At 43.4% G+C, this 27363-nt stretch overlaps 1 protein-coding gene across 6 annotated transcripts in view; it reads right to left on the bottom strand.

Moving 5' to 3' along the window:
* ST3GAL3 (ST3 beta-galactoside alpha-2,3-sialyltransferase 3) overlaps window positions 1-27363 on the bottom strand; it is a 192103-nt gene that overhangs the window by 24361 nt on the left and 140379 nt on the right. For all 6 annotated transcript variants that reach the window (XM_052800781.1, XM_052800782.1, XM_052800783.1 and 3 more), the window contains 3 exons: window positions 26352-26447; window positions 21638-21824; window positions 340-486 (listed from right to left, as the gene is read on the bottom strand). In XM_052800781.1, coding sequence (XP_052656741.1) covers window positions 340-486; window positions 21638-21824; window positions 26352-26447 — 430 coding nt within the window. The remainder of the gene's footprint in view (window positions 1-339; window positions 487-21637; window positions 21825-26351; window positions 26448-27363) is intronic.

Below are 27363 nucleotides of genomic sequence, written 5' to 3'. Positions count from 1 at the left end.
TTCCTTCTTCCTTTTAGGAAGGAGCTCCCTCCACGCACACAAACGAGTGCCCTTCTGGCAGGCTGCAGGTGACAGGAGATCACCCAGCTGGTGCTGGAAGCCTCAGAGCTGCCTCCAGAAAAGGGGTTCTCTGTAACAGCCATTGCTTTGTACCAGAAATGAAGGACCTTGCCTTGGCCTTAAGGAGGCTGAGCGCTGCCACCATAACAGCGTCAAAGTCACTTCCCTTCAATGTCCAACAGCGGAGGCCCAAAGGAAAAGTAAGAACAGTGTAAGCCTACTCTGTTGTTTGGTCTCTCATCCTTCCCCTTGGTTTTGCTTGTTCTGCTTTATACCTACCCCTCTGCCCATCAGGCCATTGTTGAAAGGCAGTCCAATGAAGCTGAAAGCTGCCTCCTGGATGAAGTAGGGATTCAGGATACGTATCTCATGAGGTTCTCTTGGGACACGGGTTGCCACTGACTTCCAAAAGCCATCAGAGGCACTCTGGTAACAAAAAGAAAAAGGAAAAAGATAAAACAACACATACAATTATATACTAGAGATAGCAGATTGCTATTATTCTTAAAAAAATAAAACCAAAATGCACTACTGGCAGCAGTTCCTGCTATCCCTGCTCACTGCCACAAGGTTGTAGTGGGAGGGTGCATCCTGGAGGGGTGACAGCAGCATGTGCAGATGCACTCGAGCTAGTCTGGATGACAAGTGTGAGGAAGACAGAGAGGCCTGGGCTTCAGCACAAATGACTCCCTCCCTAGTGCCATCTTTTCACTCTTATTGGCACTTCAGCTAGTTTGGTTAATGGCTTAAGCGTTCCAGCACACACTGTGACCACTCCCACCTGCCCCCAAGGGGATGTTCCCTGGGATAGCAAATGCTTTTAAGAACATTCAAAGAGCTAAAAATGACCATACAGCTCTACTTTCAGTGTGAATTACATGCTTCCCACTTTATCCTAGATTTATCCTCTTCTGTTAGGTTTTATGTAAATTAAGTTGTAAGCTTATAAAGGTGCCATCTTGTCTTGTGAAGAGTCATGCATGTTCATGGTACAAAGCAAAAACCAACTAAGTATGTCCTTTATGTTTACCCAATAGATTGTTTTTTAATTAAAGTCTTCACCCTGCAAACATGGGAGAACACTGACCCTGAATACCGCTGCCCTGCTAGACAGCCCTTCCTAGAGGGGCTTGTGCCTCTCTGCCACATTACTTTATATCATTGCTCCTGCTGGTCCAGATGTTAGTGGGTATAGCATGTACTGCCCTCAAAATAACCAGAGGCTCCATGTTCACAGGACTTACAGAACAATTACATTCTAACATTTCACTTCTGTTTGGGTTAAAAATTGAGAGCAAGGCACAGGGAGGATGGCAGGAATTTTAATCTGCTAACCAACAGCTTCGCCAGGGTAATCTGATTGAATACCTCCTTCTCGAAGCATTGAACCATCTTCTCTGCGATCTGCATGACAAGCAACAGAGGCAGACATTACACTCTACATAAAAAGCACAAGCTTTGGAAGTCATTATTTACACCAGTTTTGGGTTGCGTGCAGCTTAACAGTGACTTTACAGTTGCTTTCAAGGCACTGCTGAAAATGTTGATGGTCCCCTGCAAAATCCTCAGGAGCCTCCTCTGCCCAGTAGTGATTACTCCTGTAATTACTGACAGTAATTCTGCCACAGCCAACGCCTGCTGCATTTCACACACTACTTGTGCCGCGCACGGCTCCTGTGAACTCTCATGCCACGTGGTGCTAAACACCTTACAGAGGCTTCTTTATGGAACAATCCCAAGGTTATCTTTAGTTGCTGAATTTCAAATCCTGAAGAATGAAACTTTGGTAGATGGCTCTTGCTACAAAAGGCATTAACACAGTAAACTTGACGAGGACGCACAGTTATCCAAACCAACAGTCTAAGACAGCCAAATGCCATTGCTATCCTGTTTTGATCCCACGTGCCCCCTCAAAGCTGCCCAAACATAATACACTTTTGCTGACCAGGGTAAGGATCCTGTGAGCTTAAGTTTGCATTTCAACAATGGCAAAGTACTCTCAGGAAACTAAATGGAAAAAAATCCTAATTAAGACTCATGTTCTTTCATCATAGTCGAATTAGAAAGAATGCCTGGTGTCAAAGCGGTCTAACACCTTCCATTATAATATGGCATTTTCAGCCACTGAGTGATCCCACCATTTAAAAAAAAATTAGAAAAAAAAATCAACTTTATAAATGTTAATAAAGTCCAACATCCATTTGACCAAGGGATTTGAGGGATTTGGTATGTCAGCTGAGTTTTGCCTCCTTGTGAAAATTCATTAAAAATTGGATAAATATTAAACCTTTGGAATTTCCTAAAGGCATATGTAAAGCAGAGGCCTTGCAGCTCCAAGGAAGGAGGGGGAAAAAAAAATTAAATAAAAAAAATTACAGATTCCACTTGCATTAAGCATGCTCCAGGTCTCACAGAAATGAAGATGATAAACAAAAATCTTGCACAGCTACTCATCCAGCGAAACCATCTTTCATGGCTTTAAGCAGGCACACCCTGGAAAAGTAGTGTGTGACCTTGAAACTAAAATAAATTTATAAGTTCAATTACGATTTCATGTGCAACTCTAAATATGGCATTGCCTAAATTCTGCAAACAATTCAAATCAAAGGTCTGCAAGCTATTTAAAGTGGACAAAAGCTGCCTTTTGTTTGGACTCACACTCCATATGAAATTTTACATAAGTTCTGGGATTTAAGTAGGTTTTACATTGTTTTTATATTACACAAAAACATTAAAGGGAAAAGAAAAAAAAGGAAGATTACAAACATTTGAGACTTTTATTCTTTGTTGTTGCTCGAGCTGTTCAGAAAGAGGTAACTACACACATCACAGTTGCCCATTTTCCCAGTGCTGTGTGAACCACGAGGACCATACCTGGGCTCCTCTCAGCTAGTTCAATGACAGTGCAAAATAAATGTGGACCCTATCCCTAGCTGGGAATACAACCTGTTTGCTTTGGTTCCTTCTGTGTGGCTGTTTCTCCTGTCATTCATCCAGACTATTTCCCTAAGCATTTTCCTCAGCTATCACACTGCTCTGAAATTGCTCTGGTTTCTCCTTTCCGTCTCATTTCTATTTGCTCTGTGTTCTTCCCTGTAACTTATCTGGGCAGTTCCCCTGAGATTATTATTGAGGGACACCTGGGGTAATCTTTCATTTTGGTGTGCTTTCCCTCTGTAGTTTCTAAAACAATTGTAGGGAGAAACGTGGAGTCTTGGCAGACAGTTCTCATTCTTCCACCTATATAGCAGGCAAAGCCCCACATAGGGCTAAAGATTCATAGAATGGTTTGGGTTGGAAGGGACCTTAAAGATCATCTAGTTCCAAGCCCCCTGCCATGGGCAGGGACACCTTCCACTAGACCAGGTTGCTCAAAGCCCCATCCAACCTGGCCTTGAACACTTCCGGGGACTGGGCAGCCACAACCTCTCTGGGCAACCTGGTCCAGTGCCTCACCATGCTCACAGTGAAGAACTTCTTTACATCTAAATCTACCCTCTTCCAGTTTAAAGCCATTACCCCATGTCCTACCCCTACATGCCCTTGTAAAAAGTCCCTCTCCAGCTTTTCTGTAGGCCCCCTTTAGGTACTGGAAGGCTGCTATAAGGTCTCCCCGGAGCCTTCTCCAGGCTGAACAACCCCAACTCTCTCAGCCTGCCTTCACAGGAGAGGTGCTCCAGCCCTCTGATCATCTTTGTGTCCCTCCTCTGGACTTGCTCCAACAGGTCCATGTCCTTCTTATCTTGGGGGCCCCAGAGCTGAACGCAGTACTCCAGGTGGGGTCCCACGAGAGAGGAGTAGAGGGGGAGAATCACCTCCCTCGACCTGCTGGTCACGCTTTTGATACGGCCCAGAACTAAAAACTGGTTTCCTGGCTTATAATTACTGAAATTGTCAGCCTTGTGGTTTGGCTCTACAAACCTGTAGTTTTGAGCTACATCTCAAGCCTTGCGGTTTTGTTCTGCAGCTTGTCACTGGCAAGCTACGAAACATAGCACCACCACAACTGCAAGCCCCAGGAGGCTGCTCCCCTGATGCAACCCCCTCAGGAGCCACGGCGACGGGAGCACAGCCCCTTCCAAGGCTCTGTGCTACCGGTGATGCTCAGCCGTGGGCCACCGCTACGCCTGATGTGGATGTTCAGTCTGATGGGACACAGATGTTCCGTGAGGTTTCCAAAGCAATTATTTCCCGTCGGGGAACACTGTCCCTTTTTAGGCTGGGAGGAAACAGGCAGCCACCCGAGGAGCAGCAGGCATTGGGAGGGAAGGCACGCTTCTGCTGCCAGATTTGGGAGCTCAGACTTGCAGTTTGAGGTTGGGGGCATCCCCTCTTCTCTGCTACAGTGACTAAGCCTGCAGTGCTTAAGGGTGGGCCTCTGAAGATGTAGTATCTCCCTTCCTGATTATCATAAGTCAGAAAATGAGTCTGAAAAGTGCTTAGGCAGTGTTCCCACAGTACCTCATCATCTCCTGGCATAAAGGTGGAAACCATAGGGTCCACGCTGGAAATCAGGTTTCCCTGTGTTAAGTTCCCACCTTTATTATTTGTTGGTATTAATGTGCACCTAGAGCCTCAGTCGCAGATCAGCGCTCGTGGTGCCAAGGGCTGCCAAAAAGAGCTTACAGTATAAGCATAAAGAAACTAGCAACACAGAGAGGCAGACAGGAAAACAAGACTGAAGAGCAAGTCTCTGAGGGCCACAGCATTTTTAAGCAATCTTGGAGTATTTTCAAAATTGTATAACTGTAAAGGACATCACTAAGGGCTTTAGAGGAGACTATTTAAAAAACAGAAAGAATTTAGATGGGCCAGGGCTTTCAGGCCAGTTTCTTGTACAGCTCTCATCCAAGGAGAGAGGCAGAAATAACCCCTCTACAGACACCACTCAAGGAATAAACAGATATAGACATGATGGACAAGAGATAGCAGGTTACGAGGAAGGGATAAAAAATGGCAGGGCTCACCTAATAGCTACAGCCTAGGTATGCAATACTCTGCTGCAAAGCAACAAAAAAGATGAAAAGACGGGAGAGAGAACCTGTGGTAAATGGAGATTATTGCTCTTTCAAACTCTGACAACACCAGAAATGGAGAGGAAGAAGGGCATGAGGGAAAGAAAAAGCAAGGGGATGACATACCAGTCACAAGACCTCTCCATGCCTGGGAGTACACAGTTCACTGGGATCCCTGCCCCCACCTAGGCTGGAATGTGGTTTATTCTACACCCATCATCCACAAGCACTCACTGTCACACACAGGGTACAGCAGGACTGCTGCAATCCATCTGCAGAGGCTTTTGAGAGGTTTCTGCTCAGGCATAACTGGATTAGATGTGGAAGGTGTGTTTCCACTAGAAAATAACCACCTGCATTTCTCAGCAGTCAAGTAGACACGGAGGCCTAGAAAATGCTCTTTCACAAGTGGCAATATAAATGAAGTTGCATCATTTGCACTGATTATCAAAGCAACAAGGCATTTTTAGCAACAAGAACACAGGTGCTGAGAGCCTGCAGTCTGGGTGATGGTCAACTGCCAGACCCACTAGCCCACACTTCAAATATATTTACCTAATCTTTTCAAGGTGATGGAGAAACCCTCACCACCCTCTGTACACAGCTCTGATGGCCAGCACTTGTTCTGAATTTCCCTATCTTCAGTTTCTAGAGTCTAGAAATGCTCTAGAGTCTAGAGCATCCCCACTGAAGAGCTTTTACTCTGCCTGAAGCAGGAAGGTTGCAGATTGTGCTCAAGCCTTTCCCTCATCTTCTCTTTCTCCCACTGCCAAAAGAGATGCAGCTTTTGGACTATCCAACAATATGATACTTCTAATCTTTTATAATTTTTGTTTCTTCTCTCTGAATACCCTCCCACTGACCAAGTCTAAAATCAAATGGTTGTAATTTCCCAGGCCATTCCCCTGTTGGTATTCCCCATCTCCCAACAGCCTCACAGCACCCAAGACAACTCCTGACAGGTTTTAAACCCCCCAAATTTAGCTTTTACTAATGTTTCCCAGTGTGAAACCCAAACACGTTTTCTACCCAGTGTTTTCAGTGGCAAAGAGCAGCAAAGCATGATGGAGACAAAAGCACCTCTTAACAGATGGTACTACTACAGCTTTTTTTAAAAGCAAAAATCTAACTATGTTTCTTCATTGGTACAGTTGAGCTAGTAATACTTCACTACATTGGCTAGAGATTAGTTTCTTTAGGCTTGATAACCAGGTTGAAAACCACAAGAGAAGGGAAACTTAATTCCAAGTAGTGGTTGCGGACTTTAAACTTTGTGCTAGACATATGAACTATATGGCACCCTGGCTACATATGAAAGTGGAAGCTACCCTGTCCACAGACACCAGCTCAGAAAGCAGCAACCTCAATGATGACAAAAGCCAGCTGGGACATGAGGGTGGCACTGGTGCGTTACACACCAGGTCAGTTTGCTAAAACATAGCAATGTGCTCTTTCCCGTGGCTGTCAGTACAAGTTTCTGCCCTGTTTACCTGCAAGCATACATTATGAATAAGCAGAAAAGCATATACAAATAGGCCTACTGAATTTCAAACTTCATTTGGCCTATATAACTTTCAGTGTTACAGCTAACCTACAGACAGACGTGGGCCTCTTGTGTTGCTGGTCTAATACCAACTGTCGTCTTCCCATTCACAGGACTAGGGAGCATGAGGCCAAGACCAGCTCTAAAGAGTCAGGAGAGCAAAGCTATTTTTATGCTATGTTGTAAATGCAAAGGAATTCCTTTTTCTTAATGTATTTCTATGGTTTTATCCACATAACTGAGACCAAAGTATGGTTCACAGTTGTAAGATAACAAAACACTGTTGAAAAAGAGATTGTCCTGTGAAGAAAATTAAACTTGGAACATGTCAGATAAGCTGCAGAAAAACACTGAAGATTATTCTGATGAATACTGTGTTTCACAAGTCAAAGCATAAATGATAGCTCACATACGGTGTGTCAGAAGACATGTTTGTACTATGCGCAAACAGGGTGATGGATAGACTGTACTACAGATACTTTTGTTCAAAATGGAAGATGGATTTTGAGCCAAAATTTGAAGAAATATTCCTGTTTTGAAATAACTTTGGAAAGATGGAAATTTTTAGTAAAAGGAATGGATCTTGATAATTTATGTTTCTGTTGTGTTTTTTTGTCTGTGAATAATAATAATCCTTCAATGAAAAAATATCTAAAGTTTCAGAATAATCCTAAAGAACAAGAGGCCCTATAATATCACCATTATTTACAGGATATTTTATTTCCATAAAGGACCAGCCCCTTTACTATTATTTTTATGACATAGTTTAAGAAATATCATACTCACATAGCATCTATTAAAAGAATACCATGGCTGAAAGGCCAAATCCATGTGTTAGTAAGTGCTTAAGCAGGACAACGGCCCTGCAACTTCAGAGCTTCAGCTCAGTATTTCTGTTGTGAAGAGTGGCTTTCTACTTTTCCCACAAGATTTTTCTTATATCACCACATATCTAAGTGTTTTACAAACAATACTTTCATATTTAGAGCACCTCTGTAGTATTTGGCATGTATTACACCATTTTACAGTGGAGAAAACAAAGATGAATGCCCACAGTTTCCATTGCCTCCTGATGCTCTACTTCAGACACCTTAAGCTGAATTTTCAGAACATTTGTTAAGCTCACAGTAGAACTCCATTGACTTCGCTGTTGCTTAACACCCAGCTCTACTGCATATCCACCCCACGAGACTTAAATATGTTTGGGAAATTCTGATGTAACTTGCCCAGCACCACATTGGTCAGTCAAAGGCTAAAGCACCTTCTCAAGAGTGTCTGTAAGCAGAGACCATTCTTTCTCCTCTCCTTTCCTCTCTAGTATCCACAACATGTTCTACAGCTTCTGCAACTACTCATACCAAGGCTGAATGTCTTGTATTACAGAAATTAGTCTAAATCTCAGTCTTCCCGCTCCACTAGATAGACAGCTGTGTTCTAAAAGAGCCAGGATGTAATTATGTAATTAAGGATAACATCTGCACAGGAGAACTGAATTAATGTTGAAAATGCAATGGTATTTTTTCGCTTTTCCTAACTTCTGGCAGCTTGATTTTTATAACCATAAAGCTCTTTAGAAAATCTTAAAGGGTAACTTAATATGTTTAAAAAAAAAGTCAACTCAAGAAAAAATCCACTAAATGGAGCAATTAAACCCAGGGTACAGTCCCCTAAGTGCAACTACAAGCTCCAGTAAGCTATTGTATTCTAGATCAGCTGTTAGAGGAGAAAAAATGCACCCTCTTATAGGGCTCCTGAACAATTTACACCTAACAAACCTGCAAGCGTTTGAGGAGTTCCCTGCTGGGTGTAAACCCTTCCTTCCTCTGCTGTCCCTGGTACCCATCACCTTTCAACCTCCAATACTCCTGCTCTTGCCATGCACCTGACCCAGCTACTGCTCCTTCACATTGCCCCGGTGGCTGGCGGGAGGAGAGGGGATTCCTGAGAGTCCAGGAGAGATTCCCTGCTTCCAGGTCTGTTGTCCATGCCCCAATCTCTTTGAGAGAAGCAATTGAAGGGAAAAGCCTATTTGGTTCTTACATCCCTGGAGATGCTGCATCCCGACTAACCATACGGGGAGGGCACCTGACCAGTGCAGGCAGGCCAGGTAGGACAGACGGTGCCCAGCGCACGCAGCGCTGCACCGCCAGTGGCTATCAGAGCCTGTGGAACATCAGACCGAGCCATGGGATTTCACAGAACAGGCTGCTGTGCTAACACAGCCTCACCGATTCCCAGCCACTGCCCTGAAGAATTAGCGAATCTCAGCAAAATAGGGTGGGAGACTATTTTTTTATTTTTTAAATTTTTTTTTCAACAGGGATAAAATGGTGCATTTTCAATAGCCTTACCATGAGAGACAGCTAAGTTATTTTAGCTGAACTCTCCAGCTGTGCCAAACACATGGCATGGAAAACATGAGCTCAAAGATGACAGTGTAATAAAATGATAGAGCATTTTCCCTGTTGCTTATACCAGAAAGCACAAGGTGATCCCAACTATAAGCACAGCTACCTACTCCACTTACAACAGCATGCCTGCACCAAAGAAAAAAGAAATAAAAAAAGTTTAAAAAAGCTGTCTTTGCAGGCTTTGGTGACAAAGCATGAGGGCATCCCAGGGCGTCTGAGGACACCCATCAGCAAAGTCTTTTTTAGGGAGCTGAACTGGTTCGTGAGCTTGAATACAAACAACAACTCATTAAACAACACATATTTAGACTAAACTCTTGGCACATTACAACAAAAAAAACCCTAAAGGATCACCACAGGAAGAATTATGGCCTAGAAACCCTCGTTGCTTTCCGAAGTTATCTTAAAGTGAGTCTCTAGGGAAATTTTTACACTGTTTTTACAGCAAGAGTACACAGAAAATCTGTCTTCTCCTATTTTGGCATCTTTGCTGAAACAAGAAGCCAAATAATTTGTATGTTCACTGAGTGTTCCTATAGAATATATACAAATTGTTCAGCATCCTTTAGGAGGAGAAAGCAGAAAGGTCAAAATAACAAGAGGCTGCGAAGATGCCAGGAAGCTCCTGCCCTACTTTATTTTCTAGACTTCATTAATAATAGGCGCTTTATGAAAGAATAGTTTTTAAGTAACATTATTTAAAATATAAGAATTTAAATAAACTGTAATCCAAACAGAACATTTACATTTAAGAGATTTCCAAATAGTCAAAGTGCTGGTTGCCTGGGCCAGGCTTGGTATTTTCTGTACTTGTCAGTTGTGGGCAAAGTTCATTTCATGGAAAATGGAACACAACTGATGGACTGACTGAGAAAAACTTCCAAGCAGACCTACCAAAAGCCTTGTGCACCCAACAGCTTGGCCATTTTCCTTCAATTTTATGTCTCTGATTAAAAAAAAGAATAAAAAATAACATACTAACACTTTTACAAACCTGGTCTTAACTAAGAAGAGAAGAAACACCTTTAACATCCCATAAATTTGCGACTGTAAGAATACAAATACTACAAAAAAATGTGAGGTCTTCCCAGAATCTTTCTTGCTTACTACCTTCACATGGCTTGGTTTATTTTCACTTCTGTTGTCAGGAGAAGTGTTCACATTAAATAACTGTGAGTGTTGAGGTAGGAGAGAAGCTGAATCTAGAGGGTGAGGAGGTCAGGGATTTGCTCCCCATGCACGCAGGAGCATCCTCCTCTCTTGCAGAAAGAAGCTGCTGTTCTTCTTGGGAAGAACCAGAAGCACCACACACAGCTGGAGCACAGGGGGAGAGATAAATTTAGGAAGATAAAAGCACACAGGGAGTTTAGTTACCTCAGTGTTTATTATAGCAAACTGGAGATATAGGTTAACCCCTGTCCTGGAGCCCTCAGTGCTTTGAGGCAGAGAAAATGTTACCAATCGCTCAGACAGCACTAACTATGCAAGTAATCCATGGAGCCCGCCAAGGAACACATGTGTTTCAGGCATAAATCGTCCAATCTATTCCTTTCTGAATTAACATCTGTCATCATGACACCATTCAAAATGACTGAAGACTGGATCATATTAACAACCACACATCTTGGATAAATATTTACTGTTCAGAGTGGGGTTTTTTCAGTTTAAAGAAAAAAATGCAAATAGCAAAATTCCTGGAGCTGTGAAAGGGGAGTCTCTTTTCAGCCACTGATAGAAAGCATGTGATTTTATATACAAAATCAAATCAGTGTTTTTCCCCTCCTCTGTGAGTCTTCATACTGCACATGGGTGAACTCACAGCATCCTGTGGTGTTGCAATGCTTTCCGAAGGGCTCTTCTGGGGAATTTTGTTATGCTGGAGGTTGCTCACCTCAGAGACTCCATGAAGCCTTCTCCCTCGGGATGCAGAAACAGATCTGGCTAACTGTGCCCCAGGAAGAGAAAATTTTTGCTGTGACCCTTGCAGACAACTGAATGAAGCAAATAACTTACTTTCATGAAAAGCTGTCAAGGGTATTTACTGGCTTGCTATCCTGCTCCTCACAGTCAACAAACGGGTCATAGAAAGTGAGGACAGGGGTTCCCAGAGTCACAGAACAGGATGGTGAGAAGGCAACACAAGAGTGCAGCCCCATCCTGGGTACTCCCATGGAACAGAATTTTCCCAGATACTGGATTAGGTCTGTATTTCAGAAAAAGGTGTCAGCAGTCAGTGCTTACCTCTGCAGGTATGTCATTCAAGTATTGTAAGTGCAGATTTCTAGGAAACTACAATCTGTCCAGGGTGATTTTATCTAGCTTCAGCTCCTAGCCACCACATTCTGCTATTTCTTATCAGCACTGCTCGAAAGGCCAAGAGAGATCCTGACGACATCCTCCTGGACATCCTGCATAGCAGGGAGCAGTATTCCCTCAATCAGCAACTTCTCCTTCCAGTTCTTTACTCTCACGCTACTTGAGCAGAATTTTACCAAGATATCCAGTCTTGATTTTAAGACTTCAAGAGCAAATTCATCAAGCCTGTAGGGCAGATGTAGCAAAAATAATTATACTGATATAAGTGTGCTGCCTTTTTTGGTTGTTTGCCTAGTTCAGATATACTTCTTCCCACTAAATTAAAAAGTCTTCTGAGAAAAAAATGTTCCCTTTAGGTAGATGGAGATACACTACAAGTAAATCTCCCCCAAGTCTCATGCATAAGCTAAATAAATTGAACTCAAATCTCTTAGTCTAAGGGAGGCTTTGCAGACTTCAAATAATTCTTGTAGTTCCTTTACTGAAGTGTTAACAGAAAGCATCTTTATTCTACTAACACTTGCATGAATAGCTGATACCCTCTGGGCGACATCTCAGTTTCACTGTTGACGATGTTCTCTGACTTTTTCCATGTGCTGGATTCACAAAGCACCGCTCCAGTATGGAGGAACATTTGCTGCACATGTGGGCAATGCAATATCCTCAGCAGGCATGGGCCGCACTGGTGGTAAAGCCATGTATGTCTGGATGGAAGAGACACCCGCATGTCTGCATGTGAGGCCAGGTGGAGATGATGCCAGGTGAGCTCAGCACTTACCTGGTGCCCAGGTGCCCAATCATGCACATGTGGGCCAGTGAACATGCACGTCTTGGCCAGCATGCAACCACCAGGCAGTAGTGAGGGATAAAAGGGAGGATAGAGCATACTGGGTATTTATGAGGTGGGGGAAATCTGAGAGTATTGTGGTGCAAGAGGGAGCAGGACATAAATCCACAGTGATCAGGAATTTCATTAGCTCTGCTGTTTATGGAAATGTGTGTTTCATTAAGATCAGCATCAGATTTGGAATGAATTTCTTTACATTACCTCAGATATTCCAAGCCTATCTTTGATCAATGCAGCTAACCAGTATAACCTGAGTTTACATGCACTATGACCTTGAAATGCACCTACCATGATTTGCATAATATTGATGTCTGAATATTGCCAGAGCCTGCCAAAGAGGGAGAGCGCAACATGCGCACCTTCCTGATGCTTTTTCAAGGCAGCTGCATTAGCTCTTCAGTTGGCCCTCACTCCTGTTCGCTTTTCAAAATCATAGAATCGTTTAGGTTGGAAAAGACCTTTAAGATCATCGAGTCCAACCGTTAACCTAGCACTGCCAAGTCCACCACTAAACCATGTCCCTAAGTCCCACATCTACACGTCTTTTAAATACCTCCAGGGATGGTCTTCCCTGGGCAGCCTGTCCAATGCTTGATAACCCTTTCAGTAAAGAAATTTTTCCTAATATCCAACCTAAACCGCCCCTGGTGCCACTTGAGGCCATTTCCTCTTGTCCTATTGCTTGTTACTTGAGAAAAGAGACTAACACCCACCTTGCTACAACCTCCTTTCAGGTAGCTGTAGAGACCGATAAGATCTCCCCTCAGCCTCCTTTTCTCCAGGCTAAACAGCCCCAGTTCCCTCAGCCGCTCCTCAGAAGACTTGTGCTCCAGGCCCCTCACCAACTTGGTTGCCCTTCTCTGAACACGTTCCAGCACCTCCATGTCTTTCCTGTAGTGAGGGGCCCAAAACTGAACACAGGACTCACTCAAGGTGCGGCCTCACCAGTGCCCAGTACAGGGGAACAACCACCTCCCTGCTCCTGCTGGCCACACTATTTCTGATACAGGCCAGGATGCCGTTGGCCTTCTTGGCCACCTGGGCACACTGCTGGCTCATATTCAGCCGGCTGTCGACCAGCACCCCCAGGTCTTTCTCTGCCGGGCAGCTTTCCAGCCACTCTTCCTTCCCAAGCCTGTAGCGCTGCATGGGGTTGCTGGGACCCAAGTGCAGGACCCGGCACTTGGCCTTGTTGAACCTCATACAATTGGCCTCGGCCCATCGATCCAGCCTGTCCAGATCCCTCTGTAGAGCCTTCCCAGAGATATGGAAAACCTGCAACTCTAAATTATCCAACTTCTTTGACTTTGGTTGAGTCATGGATGAAGAAGTAAGAAATGATCAAATATTTAGGAAAGGACAGCAACTGTCAGTTGGATGGCAGCAGATATCAGAAGAGATTAGAAGATGACAATTTTAGGAAGAAATTGTCTCTGGATAAAGCAGGATGGTGAGGCAATCCCAGAAAGGATGTCCTACTACAGCAATGATTCAGTCTCTTCAGTGGGTAAATTCTGCTTGGGTCTCTTGATTTAAGAATGATGTGAAGGAAAAGGAACTGAAGAAGAATAAAAATCTGACTAGAGTTCTCTGATTTTCACATCGCAGCTATGATTACTGAGCCAGAAATTAAGATGATGCTGTCTTGGCAGATGTGGGATAAAGGTTCTTTAAGGTCTACCACAGCCTAGCATGAGTAAATGCTTCTCATCTTTTAACAGGAAGTATAGTGCAAGGAAGACTGGAGTTAGGTAATAGCAAGCAAAGCAAGGGAGAAAAAAAAAAAAAAAAAAAAAAGGACAAAACCCATGCATGGGAATGACTGGAAGGGCAGGCACAATAACAATTTTTATTTGAATTTTAAGGACAAACTGTCTAAAATTGGAGTAATCAATGATGTTATTCCTACAAATATAGATACTTCACAAACTTTTGACACCTTTCTTTCATCCAGAAAATAGTGTACTGATGGCTATTTTTTATTTTCATCATCTGCCCCAGAAGCTTAGAATGTGGCTACAGACTTGTGGATATTGATGACTATCCAATCCAGGTGTACAAGTTTTATTGTCCAGCGTGCATCCATCTGATAATAATAAATGCTATGAAGGCACATTGCAACGGCCTCAGAGCAGCCCCTGTCACCAGCTGATGCTTGACAGTGTACTTACAGACACACTAAATACGCCTGGGTGGGAACAGCTCTCAGCTATGTAGTGACCTGCCTAATCTTATTATGCTGTTGCATGCAGGTATGTACGAAGGGCAAGCTCCAGCCTGCACTTTCCATACCAACAACCTTCCTTTGGGAATCTGGCCAGGAAGTCTCCCCCAAGGCCCATGTTGCAAACTGGGTCACTCGTCTACTGAGGTTCCTGTATGGTCCTCACCACAGTGCTACCTGAAACCTAGCTTGTTAAAAGCTATACAGTAAAGAACTAAGGTCTTCTCCCTCTTCTGGTCAGCAGGGACAAGATTATATCTAGCATATCTATGTATTTCCAGCCTCTCTTCTAACCATGACTGGAAAAAAACTGGCTCACCTTCTCTCATAGTGTTCATACTTCTCCTTACGTCTTCTGGGAATGGCTCTAATCTCCTAGGCCAGTCACAGAGGATTTATTTTTTCATATGCAAGTCTTCCTTGGTTCCCTTGGGCCATTCCCACCAATGCACTGCACTGGGGGAGTAGGTCCTGACCATGGGAGCACAACCCCTCAGGCAGTACAGACTAGCCTTCTGCACAGCCAGGGAGAGATCAAAACCTAAAAAAAAGTCAACATTGTCCCAAGAATCATCCAAGAAAGACAAACTAACTCCCAGCTACCCTCTGTCAAAGGAAGATGGAATATTCTCCACAGAATATATCACACAGTTTCTCCCACCTCTTCTTCTCAGTCAGAGACTTGGTGGGAGCCAGAAGAGTCTGCCTCATGTTTACATTTTACTACAAGGCATTTTCTCTGCTTCAAGATTTAGTAACGGTTCAGTTGCCTTGACCAAAGCACTGAACCATCCTGATGATGTGATAAGGTATTCTCTGCTATCAATTCCTCCTAAAATCCCCCCACGCTCTGTGAATGGAAACGGCCTTTTGCACCGTGTGCTAGGACCACAGGACAATCATCACTGAAAAGGCTTTCTTGCCTCTTCCCCAGTGCAAGCCTCATCATGTCCTTTATGCACATTGGCTGCCTTACTCACCAGCCATGCCTTTCTATATTATACTTCTGAAGGGATTAGTTATAAATGGCTATTTAGGTGAAAACTCACATTTGTGAAAGAAATGGGACAACCCTTAAGATGACTTCCCAATTCAAAAGCTTCTTCTCATTTATGATGGAGCAGCAAGTTCAGCTTCTGTCCCCTTCCACCCGAGTCCAAGGAGAGCAGGAGGACACAAGGCAATGCCTACCCAGGCATATCTCTAAGCAGATGGGCTAGAGCTCTGTCTCAGCACAGGATCAGGCATCACAAATCTGTAACCAAGCTTTGCATTCATAATGCATTAAGACAACTAGTGGTGGATTTGGAGCTCCACCAAAACCAGATCATGAGTCTTTCTCACCTTTAAAAACTGAAAAGACCAACCGTATACAAAATATTTTAAAGCAACAAGCCCCTGGGAGGAGGAAAGGGAAAGAAAATATTTGCAATCCAGAAGCAGACGCTGGCATGAAACTGCCAGTGGCAGTGGCCACTCCATTTGTCACCAAAGGCAAGTGACAGCATTGGAAAAAGCAGGTTCTCCCTCCCTTGCCCAGACCCAGAGAAACTGCCTGCTCAAGTGCTGGGCTCAAGTTCCAAACAAGCTGGAAATATATGCATATGGATGAAGCTTTACTTTGGGTTGGACAGCAAGAACAGATTTACAGCCTCACTATTTTCCTCTAGCTGACAGGAGGAGCATGGTGGCTCCTCAGGTTTTTTCAGGGATGCGAAACAGCCCACATGCGAGGCTATTTCAGAATCCAAGGAATCCGCAGTGTACTACAAGGCTGTGATGTTCACAGTCTGCCCTAGCAAACACATAGCATGACAAGGCCATTAACTAATGGAAGAAGAGACGCTCTAAACAAAAGCTCAGCAGACAGCGAGGGCTCTGGCAGCAGTCTGGCCTTGGCGCTAGCACAGTAACACAGGCTAATCAAGGCAGGAAGGTATCATAACATACATTTTAGCAGGACTAGAAGTAACCTGTTGACTTAAAGCAGAAACGTAGATCCCAAATAAAAGGTTAAAAAAAATCTCCACTGCTGCCACATCTACAAGATCTCCACAAGCAGCAGTCACGCTGTGACAAAGGAGGAGGGGTTATGTCGTGCCCACTGCTGGAGTCTCAACATCTGCTGGAAGACGACTGCTTTTGAGATGCCATCATTGCCATGTGCAAATTGTCAGAGGCATGCCCCTGCAAAGGACAGACAACCAAACTTGGCCTCGCTTGCAGGCAGGTGCTCACTCGCTCCTGACTTTCACTATCAAAGAGAGCTTCAAGGTGCCGCAGGCGCTTACTGCACAAGTGACGACTCCTGGCAAAGGCTGCAGAGATTCCTGCTGGAAGCGTCCGCAGGCTCATTACTACATAAGAAGGAAGCTTGTGAGCTGCCAATTTCTAGTGAAACCTTTGCCCTCACTTGGCTGCTTTACCACCATGTGCCAGATGTTCAGGGAAGTGAGCCCTAGCAAGCAAGAGAGCTCCTTCTGATTCACTAATGACAGGCAAAAAACCACCCTGGAATCAGCCTCAGCGCCAGGCTGTGGTGGCTGGTTTGCATAACTGGCACTTGTAAATTCCTCTGTTTCAGGAAGCATCTACTCTCCACGCAGTAGAGAAACCTTCAGCTTTTGACCATTATTTTAATAGAGAAGAGCGGTATATGGCCAAACCTCCCTCCCCTTATAATTCCTCTGGTATTTCAGGTATTCAGGAAGAGCTTCTGTCACTGAGAGACCCAGGGTGATGCAGGACGGTACAATAGTGGGAAGCAGGCAGGGTGGATCACAATACGTATGGGTTATGTCTCTTGGCAAAAAGAACAGTCCAGGAGAGAGTGTAACTGTTCTGAGTGACTGTCCATGAGTAATGCACCTCTGGGGACACACTAGCAGCAGCCGTTTCATCAGAGGAGGGGTGCCTGAAAGTGTCAGCAGGCTCTTGCAGCATCGACTGCAAGTCAGCACTGCCAGACCAGTCACCACAGACGCATGAACAACTGACATCTGTGACCCTTCTGCAATAATCATGGGTTCATGCGACTACAGGCTGCTGGACTCCAACCCACTTTGTTTCCACTTGTACATTGACATATTAGGTCAGCATGGTGCAACACTCCCCTCTGCTAACCATTTCACCGTTCTCCATCCCATAATCCCTCTCCCCCATTTACTTGCAAGAGGTACAATTATTATCTCCTTCAGGTTATTCTAATGCTTGTCGAATGACTGAAATCAGATTACCAGGGTTTTCGTCACTCAAATTCACCCACCTTTCCCCTTCTTAAAGACAGGTCTATACTCTCCAGTGATACAGCACTGCCCTAACTTGCTACAAGACTTGCAATTTTGAGTGCCAGCTCACCCAGAACATTATGATGGAGACTACCTTTTTTTTGCTGCTGATGTTGAATATTTAGCCAAACCTGTCCTTTTTCTAGATTAATCTTTTCTCTCAAGTTTTTATTTGTTTCCAGATATTTCTGTTTTAGTGTGAAATAAAATGCAGCTGAGCTTTTGCTTTTTCTTTGGTCCATATCCCACTGCTCCTCTTTCTGGATATAGTGCCTCCCAGGGCACTGAGGCATCATGCAGATCTCTGGAAGGCTGTTGCACCAGACTGTAACACATCAAATCCTCTGCCTCACCGTTCTGCTGCTGCTTCTGCATCACACTGATTCTTCTTCCTTATAACATCTCCTGAAAATCCTCCTCTCTACAAAGCACTTATCCCTTCCTCAGTATGTAAGTGCTGCCAAAAGACTAACATAACACAGAGCAAATCCCTCTCAGCTGCAGGGAGAATAAGCTTATCTGACCACTGACCCCAGCAATAAATAGCCATTCGCCTTTCATTTACTCTTTCTCAGATAAACTCCCTTCCATTTCACTTACTTGAGAGAGGACTAACCAAGGATCCTAGTACCTGGCCCAGATTCTCTGGTCAAGGAGGTCCAAGCAGCTCCAGGTCTGGTGTCTGAAGGAATTCAGAAAGTCTCATACCCCACCTGTGACTGTATCATGGACACATGCAGTTGCCATCAACATTCAGGGGCAAATGAAACATCAGAGGGTAGAGTTGGGTCTATTTTTTTGAGGAATGTGTCCACTTCCACAGCAGTCATGTTCTTTAGCAGGATGCTTCCATTTCCCTTATCTCTGTCCTGAGGTCAGATTCCTGACTGTAACCACTGGTTTGCAGCAGGGATGAAGTCTTGCAGAGGGACAGGCCTAATGTCAGATAAGGAATAAGCAACAGTGGCATACAGAGCTCCTGTGCCTCTAGATGAATCCAGGAAAGGAAGAAACTCCCTTTTCTCTGGCAAATCAGCTGAGAGAGAAACAGAAACTGTCCACAGAGAGCACTAGGCAGGCATTTGTCATTTTGACCTTACCACACACTGATAAAAATACTAACACTCACTACCAGAACAAACAGACGCCTACATCTTATTCCCATAGCACTGTTAGTTCTCCATCAGGTCATTTCTTCTAGCTAAGAGCACTTTTTGCATCAGTTTACACTAGAAAAAGCAGCTGTGCTAGCCACCTGCTTGCAGCTAAAGCCAGTGACAGCAAGATCTCAGCCTCGGAGAGAGATCAGATTAGAGAGGACAAGACAGATGTTTTCCAGTCACCTGGACTGCATCCTAAAGTATTCAATGAACGGGCTCAGCAGGCTCAAAACCCAGCAATGATTCCCTTTGGGAACTTGTGTAGAACAGGTAGGGTGTCAAAGGATTGAAAAATGGACAAAAGTAGTGCCTAGCCTTAAGAAGGCAAAAAAAGTGAAGAGAGTTGATTTATGATTTCAATTCTCAGAACAGCAAGATTAATTATTTGTAAGCACCTGAAAAAAATAACAAAGACTGAGTAGCAACCCAGGTGGATTTGTCAAGGGGGAATCATTATTGAAAAAAAAAAAGTATTTCTTTATACAGGAAAAGAAGTATCATAGGGGAGAAGCAAGACATGAACTGGAATTCAGTAAGGCTTCTGACATATCACTTTCACAAACGTGCCAAAAAATGTTATTAATAATACTACTGTGATACAAGTTCAGAAGTGGCCAAAAAACTATCCAGGAGGAGTTCTCAGTGGGCTCACTGTAGAAATGGAAGTATGCTGTTACTTTGGGGTCTGCCTAGGAACCAACTTTGTTTAGTGTTTTCATTATCAACCTGGATGATGGAGTAAAAAGTACACTTATTAAATTGCAGAGGACGTGAATCTGGAAAGAATGGCAGGTATACTGGAAAGCTCTGCCAAAGGAACTTGGCAAACTGGAGAAGTGTCCTGGAAGAAAGAATCAGTAGGGTCAAGTGTATGGTGCTGCTCTTTGGCAGGAAGAGCCAATGGCACAAGCACAGGATGCAAAGTTGGGAAGGTAGCTGCTCTTCAGTTCTTCCTGAGATCTGGAGTCTCAAGGAACTGGACACTCACCTTCAGTCTCATGCCATTGTGGAAAAGGCAGTCAAAACAGCAGATGTATAAAGAATGAGAAACACGAGGCTAGTGAAGTAGTTGTTTGTTCCTCTCTATTTGCTGTACTCTATACATTTTTGGGCACTGCTCTTCAAGAAAAAGATGAATCAACTGCAGGCATTCAAAAGAGCAACAGGAATTAAGAGATCTGGAAAACATCACCTATGAGAACTGAAAAAAAATGGAGTGTTTATTCCAAAGAAATGAAGCATAAGGAGCCAACCACAAGAGTGTTGAAGTAACACGCAATGCAAGAAGCTTGAGTTCTTTCTGCTCTCTGCCAAGCTGGGCACTGAAGCGCTCAGCTAAGATTACTGCAATCGCTCTCCCCAGTCTTCTAGCAAGTTTTAACAAACTATTTGCTGCATCTTTCCAAAAGCAGGGGATACCACATTAGAATCTAATGATGACTGCATGACTGCAAGCATCAGGTGGAAATTAAATTTGTTTTGAAGTAATCCATCCTTTGAACTTCAAGCTAAACACTAGGAGTCCCTACAACTGCGTTCAGGTTGCAGGGCACTGACACTGCCAGGGCCTTCCCTTGCCCAGAAAGAAGAAAAAGAGTGTGACATAAACCAAAGAAAATTACTTTTGACTCAATTATTCATGTTACAAAATCCCACTTATGCTTGCCCAGAGGCTGACAGGTAACTTCATCCGTCTGGTACCAGGAAAATAATTGCAAGTTGGTGCCAGTGTGAGACAAGAGCAAAGTATGAGCTCTTAAGGCCATCTATGTAACAACCGCATACAATTATATTCCCAGACTGTTTCATTCTGTATATGGTGAGCTGCCAGCCTCTTCTCTCTGTTTCTAAACACATGATATAAAATCCCGTCCTTTGAACATCAATCCATTTGTTTGGTTATTTGTTGAAAAATCATTAAAGAACATTTGAAAACAGATATATAAGATTTGTAAAACAAGAACTATACCCAAATAGAAAGCATTTATTCCGGCTTTCAACAGATAAAGACAAACCATCCACTGAATGAGAAGTCATTGATTACAACCTGATTCCATTTAGGATAGGTGAATTACACAGAACAACCCTGACCAGTAACAGGTCCATGGTACTTCAGAAGGGCACTAATGCAACTGATTGGGACAAAATATTTACATGGGGAAAGCAGTGGATTCACCATTTCAGTGTTTTAAAATTAGACTTGATACTGTTCTTCTGGGTGATACTTTAGCCAAACACAAATAATGAATCTCAGTACAGCGATAATGAGCAAAATATAATGGCTTGTGCTATTCAGGTCACATTAAGTCTGTGGATTGTAGCCTTTTCAACAAGTTGTGCTGCTGCTGTCTCCTCCTCCCCTCCTGCGCCATCACATCCTTATCTCCAAACTCCCATTTCTTCCCTTGTCATTGCTCTTTTCCTTCCTCTGCTCTTAAATCCAAAGAGTCCATAAAATCCATTCAAAAGCTGGTCCTTTTATATACTCTTCAAAATAAATAAAAATTAAACTTATTGTTCCTAGTACACACTAACATAATCTTGAATAGAAAGCCTCATCTGTGATGCAAGGTCAGGTTACAGAGAGATGTCTTTGTAAAACATATTTAATTAAAGCTGAAGTCCATGGAGGTAAAAAAAGCCTTCACTTAAACGCAGCAGGACACACAGAGGAACTTTCCTCAGACCAAAACGTGGCAAATATGACTGTGATATCATGTCTGCCCACCATTTCTAATTAGGTGACCTTCACAATGTCAGCTGACTGTTCTTACCACTTTCTCCTTGTAAACAATGTATTTCAGCCACTTGAAATCCTGCCATTTGAATCCCGCCAGAACAAACAGGGAATCCTTCTCATACTGCTCCATTTTCTGGATTGCACCTTCAGGATACGTGATCCGGAGAGTTGTCTTGCCACCCACATCTTTTTCAAAGCCCTTCACTGGAGCTGAGTTCAGCCTGCAGGGCAACCAGAGAAGACACTGTCATGGATTCCCACTTACACTCATGCATGTTGATGATACAGCAATCACTGCTGGGCAAGGGCTCCCTGTACACAGCTGTTACAGCAGCAAATGTTAACTCCTGCAGTTCTTCATCACAAACATTTATGAAGCTTTATACCAAGTGACAACAGTTTAATTAGAAGCTATTGAAATTATTTCATTGAATATAATGCAAACAATTCCTGCATATCCACTCTTGTGATTTAAATCGGGCTGGAAGCTTTGGAAAAGGAAACTGAAAAATATTGTCCTTGCAAATTTAGAGTTACAAACTAAGCATTAATATTTTAACATTCCGTCACTCCCAGCATATCTTACTTGGATTCTGCAAGACTGTGCTGAAACAGAGGATGCAGCTCCATGGCAGTTTAAGCAAACTGAAACTGGTCTCGTGCTCCAACCCCAGTCCAGAGCTTACACTGCTCATCTTACCTGCAGTGAGATTGTTTAGGGAACTAAAGCCAGCTAATAATTTTCAAAAAAACCCAAAGGAACAATCTCTACCTGGTTTAATTCCCCAGACTGGCTATCCAGAAGGTGAGCTGCACTGCAATGCCAACACAAAGAAAGAGGCTGGGCTGCGCAGCTCGGGTAAGGCTCAGCAGCACTGCAGTCTCACTGACTCAGAAGAGTTTTCTGCTGTGGAATTGCATCCCACCCTGAAAACACCTGAGCAGACACACAGCTTTGCTCTTGGGCACACCGATTTCTAAGGGAATGCTATGTATTTAGCCGTGCTTTTGTCAAAACACCCCTCAGGGACAAAGTTTTTTCCCTTCAAAAAACAAACTGCTCTGGCGTTAACAGCAACGATGACTTTCATGACATTAAAGTTATTCAGAACTTCCATTCAAAACTAGAAACCCAAAGCTGAGGAAATTTCAACTAACTTGGAATACAAATCTTGCTGACATCAAACAGCAGCCCCTGATTGAACAGCATTGCCTGCTTGAATTACTGCAGCCTTCTTGACTTGGGGTAGTTCAATATACTGGAAAGTGCTTATGGACTGCAAATTTTGCCATGTAGGAATGTTAATGAGGATCTGGATTTGTCTTTTTCAGCTCGAGTAAGCATTTTAGGGGGGAAACCTTTTAGTAGAAGAAAATACAATCTGAAATTCTATTCAGAATTAAGGAGAATAAATTACTGTGTATTTTTAGTAAAAATACTTAATCATTAGGAATAAAATATTAAAGCGAAAACAACTTAAGAATCAGCACCACCCACAATTTATACAGGAGATGAAGCCTTTTTTTGTGGTTTACAAACCCTCGCTTTGTACCCTGACACTGAGGTATCTAGACCTGACTGCCTGCAAAACCAGTGCTCCCAGCTAGCCTGATCCCTTGCTTTTTCCTCTGTTGCTGACGCTGTGTTCACACATCGCTCACTTTTGCTATGGGCATTATTTAAACTTCAAGGCATTGTGTCTCTTTAGGGTAGATGACCCTACATAATGTAAAAGCATGTGGCTCTAAAGGTAACAGAGATAAATGCAATGAAGTACTATGTCAAGAAAGACACTTATACATATTTTCATCTGTCTTCTTGAAGTTGAGGGGAAGGTTAGCATCTGCAGTAATTTCAAATGTCAATGTGTAGCTCTTTGGCAGGGTTTTCCCCACCCCTCAACTGCTGGGTTCACTGTTTTGCTGCTTACCTTGTTAAAGCACCCAAAACTTGGCACCCCTACTTTGTATTTAGACAGGAAACAAAACAATCCATTCCCCCAAGTAAAATGAACTCAGGTCTTCAGCAAAGGGCCAGAGTGTGAGTTGCTGACGGAGTCATACTGATGGAGTCCTGCTAACGAGCCAGCACTGTCAGCCCCACAGTCAGTGCCCCAGGGGCAGCGCAGGCAATGGAGCAGGAAAAGTTCTGGCAGCCACCACCTGTGTTCATGAAGGTGGATACTACGCAGCTTGAGCCCCTTCCCAGGCAGGACATGCTGGTGGTTATAAACACAGCTAAATCTTAGAAAACCTCAGTTAGGATGCCAGGCCTCCTCCTAGTGCCCATGGACAGGCAGTTTTCTCCGTAAGAAGTTTGAGTGTTTTTCTGTCTGTGTCCACTGACGACATAGGGAGCTTAGAGACACTAACTCCTAAACTTGGCACCATGAAGACCCTCTCAAATGTCACTAAAGTATCATCATCAGGTGAATCCCTATATCATTCTAACCAGGAATTTCTGATACACACTTGTTTTTCCCCTGTCTACAATCTATTCTAAGGAGGCATTTCAGAGCACCGATGACTGCTGCAAGAAGCTCCTGCCAGGTAAACAGCGTGACAGCTGGGAATAACGTCTGCACTGAAATCTGATAATATCCAGTTAAAGAAAAAACAGTAACTAACTCACTCCAAGCTGTTTTAGGACTGTCAAAGCTGATCTGACTCTCTTCACAAGATCAAAATTTCTTGCTGCAAGTAGCAATCCTCACATGGTAACACGAGGCATCAAAAACCTCTACATACTGCTGGATCACTCCTTTGTCCACACATGTACCACATTTTTCCCTTTAAAATTCACCTCCTAGGTCCCAAATCTGATCCTTCAAAGGAGTTTTGCAATCCATGAAAAAGGATGCTATAACGCAAGGGACTTCCCCAGATTCCACAGGAGTAAAGGGAGCAGTTGGATACATTTAAGACGACTGTTCTCACCTCCTCAGTCCCACATCCAAGCACCTGGCTTCATTTAACCTTTACAGTTGACTTTTCTCTCCTTTATGCATCCCACAAACAGCACAGGTGCTTAGCTGCCCTCTCATCCTCTCAGCTTGCAAACTGATTTAGATTTACTGATGTGGAGAGAAAAGGTTGAACTTTTCATTTGGAAATTAAATAGTGGACTTTCTGATGTAAATCTTAGTGGGTGGCTTAGTCCAGATGGATTGAAACTGTTCTCTTGCTACTTTTTGAACAGTCTAAGCCCAAGAAAAGGCTATAACTGAATTTTAATTCGGCTCCAATAACTGCAAGTCACCAGACTATGATGAGTAGTAAGAGCTCTTTGCTAACAACTGATAGTGGGATGAAATAGGAGAAGGGCTGTGAAAGTTTCATCCTGTTCTGAACAGTCAGGCCTGTGTACAGAGCACTGCCGGGGAAGCAGGGAACCGTTCACAGGAACGAAGCACTGAAAGGGATCTTCTTGGTCTTTTTGTCCAGAGTTAGAGGGTATTTATTACTCTGTGTATGTTCTATTCTTTCCTCAAGTGCCCATTACTAGCACATGGGAGAGAAAGGAGACCATGCTAAATGATACCTTCACTGTGCCTTAAATTCTTTTACTAATCCCTTTCTTTCTTCCACCTTAGCTAAGAATTTGCTATTTGCCACCACGTCTCGTGGTTGACTAAAATTCAGAGAGATGATATCAGCTACATTCCCTTTAATATGAAATCAGTTATCTTACTAAGGAAAAAACATACCAACTTAGACTATGTTAAACCAGTTTTTATAAACTTGCACTGTGGTTTTTCCTATTTTTTCCATTGTAATGGAAATGGAAAAACTCCCACTTTTCCTGTTTACCATTGTAATATTTTGTTAGTCATGATTCAGAACCTGCTATAAAGTTCTGCATTTTTTTCAAGTCAGACTAATGGGTCTGTAGCTCCCCAGAGCACGTCCCCCTTCCCTCCTACACACACTCTCTCTCTCACTCTCCATTAGTACAGGTATTGTGTTTGTTAATCTCCAGTCACCCAGAACACCTCCCTGACTTGACAGATTTATTACTAAGAGTTATGACTAGACCTGTGATTTTACATATCAGCATGTTTTTCAAGCATTCTGAGATGGCAATGATCTGGGTTCTCAGCAAAAGCAAAGTCCTAACTCTGACTGTGGTCCTTTCCACTCCTATGCCACTCTGCTTCTGCTCCCTTATTCAGCATCACCATCTGCACTGAAACAGAGGCAAAGTATTCACAGTTTCTAGGTTGCACCTACAGGTGTTTAATCATTACTGGGTCCTCACACATGGAGGCTTACTGCTTCCTAAGAACCTATGCTGCACCATTCTTAGTTCTTCCGATCCTAACTGTGAAGTGTAGGTCCTGGGGAATGCTACACATGTATGACCAATAATACTTCCCTGAGCTACCAAGATGACATATCTGGGAGCAGATCTAATAGTACATTTTACTGCTTCCCCATTTAAGGGCATCACAAAAGCAGCAGCTTTTAGAAAGGAGCTATGAAGAGAAGGTTCAAGTGGGATCATAGGAGAGACCACATTCCCAAACAGCTGTGGAAAATGGAACGCTTGAGGAATGCCTTTACCTTTTGACGTGATCACCATTTATAACAAACATTTATATGGTCATTTTTTTCCCCCTCCATATTAGTTAACGCTTCCATACAAATGGATATTGTCACTAGTGTAGGTTTAACGTTTGCCTGCATAGCATGTGAACTGATACAGAAACTGAATATATGACAAGAAAACTGTGATGCCAAAGACTCACCTGACAACAACGTCATAGTCATCAATTTTTAACCCCAATGACTTATTTGCAAGTACTCCACCATTTCCCACAATAATACATCGCCGGCAGCTGAGACTGTGGAAGAAACAGAGGAAAGAGGTGATTTTTGTAACATAACTTTGAACACACTGAGCTGCACGTATTTAGTTTGCATCTGAGAACTACAGGAAACCTTTTGGAATACTAAGAATTAAGAGGAGGACAGAGATACACTTGATCCCCAGCTCACCCCATCATGCCCAGGCATTACACGTGACAAACTGCTTTCAACACCTCACACCACGTGTGGCCTAATGAGATGAGCTGTCAGGACAAGCAGGTCCTCTCCCCCCACACCCCTGCTATGATGGGCTTGAATCAAACCCCTCTGTTTACTTAAACGTTCTCATTATTCATTTAGCACAGAAATAACAATAAACCAAAGGCTTAGTGAGGAAGTCCTCTCTTCAAGCATTTTTCTGAATGCAGGCAGATCTTGCCAGGTTATCTGGGGTGTGCTCACCTTGCTGAGTGCAAAATTTGTGCAGTTGGCATGAGACTTCAAGAGACAGAAAAACACTAAATGGATAGAAAAAGGACCCCCCCACACACCTGTCCAGTAGGAAACATATATGGAGACACAATGGGTGAGGAAAGGGAAGGAAGACAACCTTAATTAACAAAGAAACAGGGAAGAGAAGGAAGAGAACAGTTTCTCGTGGAACTGCAAGTCACGAGAACTCTCTGCAACAGATGTTAAAAAGTGATTTCGTTTTGAAGACAGAGAGAGGACTTCTTTCCAGCCATCTAATCCCAAACGCAGCTGGCTCTTCTGGCAATGCGCCTCCAGCTCTGGTAGTTCGCTGAAGGAATACGTGTCTGCAGAGCCCTTTTCGGAAAGGTTCCAAGGCAACCAGTTGTTTGGAGGAGATCTGTGGGCTAGGCGGCCTTCCTAGTCCCAGGCACAGTCAACTGGTCTCTTCTAGGCTGTCCTCGCTGTGATCAGTCTAAA

The sequence above is a fragment of the Harpia harpyja genome, chromosome 11 (assembly GCF_026419915.1).
Source record: "Harpia harpyja isolate bHarHar1 chromosome 11, bHarHar1 primary haplotype, whole genome shotgun sequence".
NCBI classification, from domain to species: Eukaryota; Metazoa; Chordata; class Aves; order Accipitriformes; family Accipitridae; genus Harpia; species Harpia harpyja.
The sequence above is the reverse complement of the archived record's forward strand: the minus strand, read 5'-3'. Positions and strand labels throughout refer to the sequence as shown.